At 34.3% G+C, this 11256-nt stretch overlaps 1 protein-coding gene across 1 annotated transcript; it reads left to right on the top strand.

Annotated features, from left to right (window-relative positions):
* Positions 1-1409: 1409 nt before the first annotated feature.
* LOC139426734 (ankyrin repeat domain-containing protein 12-like) lies at positions 1410-9362 on the top strand. The gene is made up of 3 exons (XM_071186561.1): positions 1410-1792; positions 4522-6878; positions 9116-9362. Exons 1-3 carry the CDS (start codon positions 1496-1498, stop codon positions 9360-9362), a joined length of 2901 nt encoding a protein of 966 aa, XP_071042662.1. The 5' UTR covers positions 1410-1495.
* The last annotated feature ends 1894 nt before the right edge of the window (positions 9363-11256 follow it).

Here is an 11256-nt window from a genome sequence, read left to right as displayed (position 1 = left end):
ACCTGAACCGGTGAACGATCAATCACCAATTCAGTATCCCCAGAAATATTGATTTCTTATGGGAATGTGGTGACCCATAACTATTTTTCTTTTTCTTTATGCGTCAATCACAATTTTCACGAAGTGAAACTTTTAATTTGAAACTGAAACCCAAAATTGGGAACTGAAACTTAAATCTACTGTCTATCAAAATTCTAATCCAATAATATAATTTCTCAAATTAAATCTAGCCAATCATTGCACATTAAAGGTGTGGCTAATTCATTTCTCTGGTGAGATCCGAACCGAACACAGCATCTTTCTCTGCTAAAAATTCATTGCAAACGGACGTGTAGTCCTATTTCTCTCTAACTTTATTATTTTGCCATAGCGTGTATGTTTGTGATGTGGTTATTAAAATCTTAATGTTTAACCTGTAAACCTTCTGATACTTTAAGTGTACCTACACACCTCCACAAAACCATAGGAACAAAGAGGAATGATTTGTTATGAGAACATTCAGCGAATATTATTCTATATTTACAACTGACCTTAATATGTTTTAGAATTCTGCTTGTTAAAGATGTTACCATTGTCATGTTCTCCCATTCCCATTAATAAAATAACAGTCTACGGTGTCTGGGAGAAGTATCTTTCCAATCGTATTCATTACTTAAATTCAGAAAATTTGATCGAATTGTTCTACTTAGAATTACTTAGAAATGGGAAAAATTTGCCTAAACTTTCTTCTCGGAATGTCTTCATGCGTGCTTTCCTATTAGTTGTTGTTGTTGTTAATTTACGTCGCACTAGAGCTGTACAATGGGCTATTGGCGACGGTCTGGGAAACATCCCGGAGGAAGATCCGAAGACATGCCATCACAATTTTGATCCTCTGCGGAGGGGAGGGCACCCCCGCTTCGGTACCCCGACGACCTGCGCGCGAAGTCGAGCACTTTACGGTAGCACAGTTTAACGAGGACCATTACCGCACATCCTCGGTCCCTACTCAGACTGATCCAAGTGGTCACCCACCCGCACACTGACCGTAGCCAGTGATGCTTGACTTCAGTGATCTGCTGGGAACCGTGTCTTAACGATCAGTCCACAGCGGGACGCTTTCCTATTAGAAGATAATATATATTGAATGATGTTGTAATAAGACCTGCTGTTGTTATTGTTGTCGCCGGCCATTATGGCAGAGGGGGTGCGATTGTTCTTGTTTTCCAGTGGCGCCATCTATGGCCAAAAATTCGACTTCTGCCACAACCATACGTAACACCCGTTAATAGGGCGTATCCATTCATACATTCATTCATTCGTTTACAGATCGTAATTTTGACCTGAACCAGAGAGTCATCAATCTCCAATTCAGTACCCCCAGAGGTATGCAATAAGAACTAAAATATTTAAAAGCAAACGACCACATATTTCGGAGACAAATACTTTGGTAAATTGTTCATTTTGAACTTTTAAAAATGTAAGCCAATAACAATTCTCGTTTTATGTAGGTGTAATGAACTCGACAGATACTATTCGGTTAAAGGAAGCAGATATCATTCGTCTCATTGAGAGTTATTTGGATTGCAGAGGTTTGCACATGACCTTGGATGCCCTTGAAAGAGAGACAGGTATCATCAACGCTGAGTATCCAGAAGAGGTTGTGCTGCTCAGATACTTGATACTGGACGGGCGATGGCAAGAGGCAGTGCAATACATAAAAAGACTTCCCCTCCAAGAAACGAATGTCAAGTTCGTGATATTTGAGATGATGAAACAGAAATACGTTGAACTTATTTGTGTTTACGAAGAGGTAACATTTTTTTCAAATCTGCTACTAACTGAAATCTGTTAGCAATTCTGCCTGTTTCAAATCAGTTACTGTTACTAACGTGTGTTAAACATTTGGAATTTTTGGACTGCGTTGAACATACTTGTGTTTATGAAAAGGTAAGACTTTTTTCAAATCTGTTACAAACAGAAATCTGTTAACAAATCTCTCTGTCTCAAATCTGTTACTGTTTCTAAAGCGTGTTAAACATTTGGGATTTCGGAATGCATAGAACTATCGTTGTCCCACCTAATATTGGAGATCGAAATGAGCTATAGGTGGCGTACAGCAGAACTCTCTACCTATGGCAACACTTCGCATGCTTTCATCAGTAGCGTGTGGAGAGTCATGGGAGAAGGAAGTACGGCAGTTTCTCTCTTGATTTTCAAATAGATTAAAAACTTTTAAGTTAGAAAACTATAAGGAACTGAAGACTACATTGAACATAGTTCTAAAAGAAAGCGTCGAGGAAATTTAAAGAAAAAATATTTTTGACAATTATGTACGAAAAATATTAGGAAAAGGGAAAATATCATAGAACATTCCTATACATCTAAGAAGAGGAGGAGAGAAAAAGACATGGAACCGGTCTCCCCCCCCCCCCNCCCCCCCCCCCCAGCTGCCTTACTAATACTGTAATAACGAATTTAAATCGGGTGGGCATTAACAAACAAAAAAACACTGTTATCAGTGCAGCAGCAGTAAACCATTCCTCCAGTGCTGTCGCCATTAGTGATACATAAACTTAGTCTTCACAACTTTATCCTCATTGTAACTTCATCCTGTAAGAAAATAAACAATAATGTAAGTGTCAAAAATACAAAACTCATTTTTCAGTTTTTTCTCAAAAAATAATGCGGCACGTTTGGGAAAAAAAGGCAAAACTTCTAAGTAGCACAAAATTACAAATGATACTAAAACATCCTTTAGTTTGATCATGATAAATACAAATTAAAATACATTTTCATCGCGGAAAAGTTTCACTAACAAACGGCAGATAATCTGTAGGCAATATATTGATAAACAATAAGGAATAGAGTTAATTGAATTCATTTAAAATAATGACAGATTCTGTATTAACAACAGTTTTTCGCAATTCCACATCATATTTTTATAGCATTTATTCAATCCATTTTACCAGTTTTAATCATCAATTTATATTATAATGCGAATAAGGTCAAGCATTATAACATGCATAACATCAATTATTATCATAAGTATAATGTCTAAATTATTACAGCAGGTTAAATATCAATGGACGGTGTCTTAAATATAAATGTAAGGCAACAACAATCTCGAGTTCTTGACCTGCTCTACTTCCGGTTAGATAGTATACAGATGCTTATTACAGTTTATTCTGCGAGGCGATATTTTCAAATAGATAACTTTGTTCTTAATAAAAGAAATAAATTATATAATTTCTGAGCTCAATTTTGATTTATTTCATAGGATATTAATGATATTAAGTAATTCTGGAGAGCTTGAAGTTAAAATTTGTTTTAGTTACTTATAGATGTATTGTTAAAAAAGGTGACATGGTAGCTAGATTTAAAAAAGAACTCGCTTTTTTTCGCTGTCCTGATTTGGCCTCTTTTTATTTGTTTATTACTGTTTGTTCTTGTTGCAAGCCGTGCACCATCATGCGTTAGTGTTAGCATATTGTTCGAGCTGTGAGATTAAGTTCTTTTTACATATTATCATTTAGGTTTAACTTTCGAAGTGGGTATATAGTTGACAAGGTAAGAAGCATTTTATAATGATTCTTTTTTTCGAATGACGATTCTTATGTATTTAAATGACAGGTCTTCAAATGACGATTCTTAAAACAATTCTTATTTTAAACACAAATAATAAATCAGTTAACAAATACACGTATACAAGAAATATTAATCTGCAGAGTCACAAAACACAATGATCACGTTGTGAGCCAAATGGCTTCAAAATACACCGGAAACAGTTACCCGGATGTATATAAGTAGTAAAGAGCTTGCAGCGCACCCTAGTGTAGAAAACATCATCCATTAGTATGATGCGTACTTATTGTTGCAACATGTACACCCTTGTGCAAATTATTTGAAACAAACTCAATAAATTCAGAAAACTAAGAGAAAATGCTATTTTATTTAAATTTATACAAACTCAAAATTTTTTAGTACATAATATGATCTTCACGATACTTTATTAACATTTGGACACGATTCGGCATGGATTCCACTAATTTTTTACAGTCATTTATAATATTTGTGTCCTTGTACCACTCATGAATTAACGCNATGCGTTAGTGTTAGCATATTGTTCAAACTGCGAGATTAAGTTCTTTTTACAAATTATCATTTAGGTTTAAATCACCAAATTGGTATATTGTTGACAAGGTAGGAAGTGTTTAATAGTGATTCTTTTTTTCAAATGATGATTCTTATGTCTTTAACTGACAGGTCTTCAAATGACGATTCTTTATGCAATTCTTCTTTTAAACACAAATAATAAATCAGTTAACAAATACACGTATACAAGAAATATTACTCAGCGGAATCTCAAAACACAATGATCACGTTGTGAGCCAGATGGCTTCAAAATACACCGGAAACAGTAATCCGGATGTATATAAGTAATAAAGAGCTTGCAGCGCACCCTAGTGTAGAAAACATCATCCATATTAGTATGATGCGTACTTATTATTGCAATATGTAAGTAAGGTATCATTCTTTCAGCTGGGAAATGAATTATACGAAGATCTTGGAAACGCCATTGCAGTATGCTTTTCGGAGATGTCATCTTACTGTCCCTGTCCAGTTGAATATGAAAATTTGAGGAAATTGGCCAGCCTGACAAAACTGTCTGAAGACGTGAACTACAAAGACTGGAACCCGTTCACTTCTAGGCGACAGTGTTTCCAAACAGTGGCTCCAGTCTTGCTCGAACTACCAGGGCTTGAAGCCCAAAGCAAACAGAGCTTGATGGAACCCGAACGGCTGACAGACATTCTAGTAAAAGGCATTCTCTACGAATCCAGCGAAGAGTATTGTTGTAACAAAGCCGAGAATCAATCTGACGATGTAGCGTTTCGGTTTACGACTTTAGAAAAAAATGAGGAGTCTGTTGGATTCAATTTGAGCTTGCATTCTTGGTTAAAATCGGTACCATGGAACGTTATGTCCACATCATTTGTTAAAAATGCATTAACTGTTGAAATCGATGGTGCTGGCAAGTCGACATTTAAAGAGAAATGGACGGAAATTATTCTTCAGAATCTAAGCGATTTGCCTGAAGATGTCACGGAAGAACTGAAACACCTCGAAACTGAAAGTCACGAACTGAGAGAAAGGTTTTGGAACAGGAGGATAGAAAATAACATGATACTTGACGCTACAGACATTTTGAAAAAGGCTGAAGGGGTCATACAGAGATGGGAGAAACTGAACTTCGGTAAAATGAATTTACTTCACAAAAAGCAGACGATGGGTGCTAAGAAAGAAAAACCTTCTTGTCGCTCTCACAGCGGAGAACATAATTATATTAATAAAAATTCTAGAACATTTTCAAAAACGGTTCGTTCTGAAACCCAAACTTTTGTTAAATCTCCTGATGGTAAAACAATGTTGAATCGTGATTCAAAAAACTTCCAAAATGAGGAAACCATAATATCAGGGCATGATGGTAAGAATCTTGTGAAAAGCTTTTGCAGTCAGGAAGATGTTACCAATGAGAACGATTGCCACACAAATGACACTGTATCTACCGATCATTCAGATTGTGATGATTATAACTACAGAAGGGAAGGCAAGATGGTTATAGCAGGAAAGAAGATTAGGGATCGAAGACTAATGTTGGAAGATAAGAATGAGGATAAGATAACGTCTTCTATGAGAATGGCAGTTTTAAATCAGGACTCCAATGGTTTGTCTATGCAAAATATTGAATATGATCAGGAATCCATCAATACAACTAAATTATCGGAAAATTGGAACACTTTATTCAGTGAAGGGCAAAGTGGCCAGGATTCATTACATGATTCTAAAAGTAAAACTTCCATATTGCTTCCTGATAAGAAAGTTCATTTCAATCTCAACCCCAATACTTCAAGAAAAACCACAAAAACTGGCCCTGATACGGACAGGATTAAGACATCTACAGTAGATAGGAATAAGAAATCGGAAGTAGATAGGAACCTGAAGCACGTAAAAGATAGCAAACAAAAATTTGTAATGGATAGGAGTAAGAAACCTGTACATCAGCTTAACGAAAAACAAAGTATTAACAATAAAAACTTTTACCACACTAATAGGACTATCTTAAATGATCATTTCGGTTCGCAAAGTAAAAATTTTGAATTCACTGAGGATATGACTGATGATAAGACGGACCTTACCACGTCGATGAGCTCTCTTGATCAGGATTCCGGGGGTTCAAAAACACAAAATATGGAGAATGATCAGAAATCAATCTATTGTACCAAAAATTTCGGATCTAAGGACACTTTATTCAAGGAAAAGCAAAAGCGTTTGTTCCACTATGAAATGCCTCTCCCCAAATTGCCTACTGATAAGAGAGTCCAACTCAACTTGAATTCTGACTCAGGCATTGATGATGGACACGCCATAAAAACTGATCGTGTGATTAAAAATCAATCTACAGACAGGATTAAGAAACCTGTTAAACATTCTCACAGTCAAGAACAGGCAAGCAAGAAAATTGCTAAGATAAGGAAAAGATCACCTCTTGTTTTTAAAAGCGATAAAGATGATGCCGATCTTAAGAACTATGAGGATAATATTAGAGATAAGAGAGGACATTCCATTAAAATAAACGGTTTTAATCAGGAGGCGGATAAGGTAGAGACGATCGACGATGAATGTGATCAGGAAGTCTATTCTACTGAAGTATCAGGTGATGGTTTTTTGGATGAAGAACAGGAGAGTATTCGGGATCTATTGCGCGCCAAGGAGATCATCCGGGAAAAGCTTTTGAAAGTATTGAAAGGGAACGAAGATGAATCCAAGGAGACATTTTCTGAACCCGAGATTTATGGCGACAACAAAGTGGATTCTCTCCTGACAGAGGAAAATGAGTAAGTCTGAATCAATCATAAACTTATCAAACCGATACAACGCTTAAATGGAGGACAGTACGCAAATAAATAAATTTTTAAAAAAAACAGGCCGCCCTGAATATTGCAGACGATATTTCAAGTTGCAAAATTGAACACAAAAATGTTCTCTGAATAAACATAAAAACAATTTTTCCAAAATTCGATTTCAAAGGAACTATTTGACCGATTTTGTTCAAATTTCATATTTTTGCAATTTAAAATTTAAGTTTTTTTTTTAAATGATGTAAATAACTATGTACCTTAAAATTCAGGAAGTTTTTCGTCCATAATTGAATAAAATAATAAAAAAATACCAGATATTTCTTATATAATAATAAATATAGTAAATATTTACTATATAATAATAAATATTTACTTATAAAAAGTCATATTTTGCAATGAGGAATTGGAATTATCTTTAGGGAAACGAATTTTATAATTGTGTGCAAAATGTTTTCAATTTTGCTTAAAAATGTCTCGAGATGTGGTGAAATACGCAAAAAGTAATATTAACATTAAAAGGTCCAAACTTTGGACAGCTATCCTTGTCAAACTATTGGAACCATATTTTCCAGATTGCGACTGCCCTCTATATTTTGAGGTTCAGAAATTCGAATCCGTCAAAAGGTAAAAAAGTGTTTTTCGGGTTTGATGGCATAGGCACCTTATTTGGACGTCATCACACCTTCCAAGTGTGTTTCAGAGTAATAGTAAACAGTGCGCATGCGTCGCCATTGCATGCGTTGCTATGGCGACCGCTGCTGTTAGATAATTTTTTTAGAACTCTTTTTTTTTCTTCATTATATTTGTTTAATTTAATTAAATGCAAACATTTTTAAATATTTTAAAGAACGTGCGGTGGTCGAAATAATTATTTTTATAGCATATTAGATAATCTTTATAATATCGTACAGTATCGAACTTAATCTCCATTAAACGATACTGAAATCAAATTTCAAAAGGAGCATGGTTTTTTAGACACCTAATTAAACTTTCAGCTGATTTGCGTCATAAATAGCACAATTTGATCAATCAAAATTACAATTCAAGGCGAAACCGATTGTTTTGAGCACACCGTTGCGTAATTACTGTCCTTATCATTTCTGATATGTAAACAGTTTTTGATTAACTAAATGTTTTGATTCCTAGCGATGACTGGTCGAAACAAAATTCGCACCAGGCTCCCACTGAAAACAGTGCGGACATAAAACGTCCTCAGTTGTAGATGGATCATGGGTTAAAATCCCCTTGCTGTCAGACTAACCGTAGAAGATTTTCGTGGTTTTCCCTTCCTTTTAACGGAAATGCGAGTTAGCTCCATCAAAGAGTCCCCCAGGAAGGCAAATTTCTCAATGTACTTGATCCAGGAGTTGACTAGTATTCTGTGTTAGGTTCAAAATAACAAGGATACGAAGTTGAACATTGACTGTCGTAAATTCAGAATTGAGTCGGCTGTTTAACCCCCAGTTATAAAATAAAATTAAATGTTTTTAGTCTTGAAAATCTACTTCATTTCCATGAAACTAAATTTAGATTTGAAGTAAATTTTTCATCTTTATTAATCCAGCTTCGTGAAGGAAGAGCTCTTTAAAAGTTCAGTTCTGTGTCAACAGCCTTCTCATAATTCAAAGACAACTCATCATAAAGCATATAAAAACAAGAAAAAGAAAAATGATGACTGATGAAAAGAAATTTCGTGGCTATATATGGTATACTCTAAAAAATATTTGGCACGTAATTCTTTTATCTAGAGAAAATGTCCAAAACAGTATTTTCCATCTAAATTTTATTTTTTTAAATGATCACTATTTCTGGAATTATTTAATCACCAATATACTCTTTCTAATAAAATTATTTATTAAAATCATCGGGCTTCTTCTTTTTTCTTTAATTGTTGCTTTATGTTCCTTTTGACGTTGAATTGTTATCAAACATATTTTTCTTACTTTTTTTTTTCTTTTGTCTTTATTTAGGTTAAAATAAGTGAAAAATATTATATATAGCGTTTTAAGAATTTTGGTTATGAAATATAATTTGAAACACCGTCCTTTTCTACTTTATTCCTTTCGTACTTTTCTACTTTAAGGTAAAATCTCCCAAACACTGCTCTTTTCCACACAATATTTTTTCCAATTTGCAATTATTGAGATCTAAAAGAAACATTTATTCACCATTGAAATTTCTTAAATTATTGATGTTGTTACTTATCTCCAAAGGTCTGACGGTATTATGGATTACATTACGGTATTATGGGCATTACGGTATTATGGGTATTACGGTATTATGGTATTATGGATATGGACGTTATTATGGAACGGATTTATGGATCTGGTCGGAAACAAGGAGAAGTGTAAATTTCTTCCCAAGGAAGTCCCAAGCAGCTTAAAATATGTTCAGCTGAAGCTGGATGTTGGTGGCATTTTGGGCAAAGAGGATAGGATTTTATACCCTGAGAAAAAGTAAGACATTTTAGATGTCCACTGGCAAGGCGTGAAAGGCAAGTATTAGTTTTTCTATCGCATGGAAGAATCAACGACTGTACCGGCTCACTGTACCAGTCATGAGTGGGAGGCACCGGCCAAATTCTCCTATTTAAGTTTTTATCTGAGAAAAAAGTTCTAGGTAGGTAAGTTCATCAGATGCAGAAGTTGGCAGGCTGCAACTGTCCTTCGCTAGATAGTCTGCCTTCTCGTTACCAAATCGATCCACATGGGATGAGATTCACTGGGAATGAATATCGTGATGAAGTGAGATGTACTTCAACTTGTGAAGGATAGATATAATTGTCTTATCACCAGTATCGATCAAATTATTAAGATGTTCCATTCAACTTCGGCTATCAGTCAGAATCTCTTAAATTAGCAAAACCAATTATTGATCCATTTTTGAATATGAATAGGGAAAAAAATTTCTAACTACAGTAGAGTCCCGATTTTCCGAGTTAATGTGAACCATGACTAACTCGGATAACAGAAAAGAAGGAAAGTAAAAGAGTAAAAAAAGTCCTTATTTTTTTGTTTTACATTACTTTGGCGCTTTTCCGCAGCAATGCTTCACCATTTTTTTTTAGGAATAATCGGGAGGCTGGTGTCACCTCTGCTTCGTGTTTTTTACATCCAATAACACTTTCGATTGCCTTTAATCAATCTGTATGAGTGATTATTATATGATGATTTTCACCATTCTCTTCGCTAGATTAATTTTCATTATTGACGATATTAACGATCTTTTCATCCGGTAATCTCGTGTTTTCCGACAGCTTGTTTTCCCGTTTTCCTAAAAATGTTTGGAAGATAAAATTCAGAATTTTTTTCGGCGGCCGTTTTAAAAATAAAAATTAGACTAGCACAAAAAAGTATCCTTGGAATATTTGATAGCTCGGTTAAAGGGGAGTCTCGGATAATCGAGACTCTACAATACTTTTTTTGAATTTTATATTTTAGTACAAATATAATTCCAATAATCTAACAGATTTATTATTGTTAACTGTTAGACTGTTTGGTATAAATAAAAAATGCCAAAAAATTTTTTCTTCTTATAATTAGAGCGTCTGAAAAAAAAATGCGAAAAAGGTACACCGGTATCCTATCTGTGTCAAAGGGTTAATCTCAACTCTTAAACATTTGAATTTTTAATACACTTTAAAATTTTTGAAAATGGTAATGGTTTGATAAACCACGTGTCTTCGACTTCATTTTGTAATCCATTTATTAAGTCAGACTAGTGGTGCCGGAATACAAGTAGTGAAACTACTGTAGTCGCTACTTTTTTCGTAGTTTGTAGTGTAGTGTGCTACNTTTTTTTTTTTTTTTTTTTTTTTTTTTTTTTTTTTTTTTTTTTTTTTTTGAAAGTGTAGCGAGTAGTGCGATGCGAAAAAAGAACAGTAGTTTGTAGCGACTCGTGGCAACTACTTTTAACGTTAGTTTAGACTAGAGTGCCTAGAGTAAAAGAGTGTGTACAAGGGAGAAACGATTCCTGATTGGTGGAAAGAAAAACTTTACCGCCGGAGGCGAGGGTGGAAAATTCGCCATTGGAATTACACGGAGTGAAAATTATCCGACTCAAAAAATTTATGTTCTGTATTAATAAATGCATATAATAAGTTCATTACTTACTTTTTTTCAATAAGAAACTTTGCAGTTACAGTAAATGTTAAAATTATGGCTGAAAATTTGGATAGTTGTTAGTTATTCGAATTTATCCTTATTATCACTTACTTGCGTGCATATAAAGTTATGTTTATCTCATTGTAAAGAGAACAAGGTGATGAAATAACTAATGGTTAGATAAGAATAAATGTATTTACTTTTAATACACATAATTTCTATCTAAATGACTTATAAATTTTAAGATTTGA

This window comes from Parasteatoda tepidariorum, chromosome 10 (assembly GCF_043381705.1).
Source record: "Parasteatoda tepidariorum isolate YZ-2023 chromosome 10, CAS_Ptep_4.0, whole genome shotgun sequence".
In the NCBI taxonomy this organism is placed as follows: domain Eukaryota; kingdom Metazoa; phylum Arthropoda; class Arachnida; order Araneae; family Theridiidae; genus Parasteatoda; species Parasteatoda tepidariorum.
Note: the sequence above shows the minus strand (reverse complement) of the source record. Positions and strands in the feature narration are given on the sequence as shown.

Bases quoted from the DNA above. Each gene is read 5' to 3' on its own strand.
- LOC139426734 (XM_071186561.1), top strand. From the start codon at position 1,496: ATGAACTCGACAGATACTATTCGGTTAAAGGAAGCAGATATCATTCGT. The intron at 1,793-4,521 runs GTAACATTTTTT...TCATTCTTTCAG, and splicing joins TTATTTGTGTTTACGAAGAG to CTGGGAAATGAATTATACGA. The intron at 6,879-9,115 runs GTAAGTCTGAAT...TTATCTCCAAAG, and splicing joins CTCCTGACAGAGGAAAATGA to GTCTGACGGTATTATGGATT.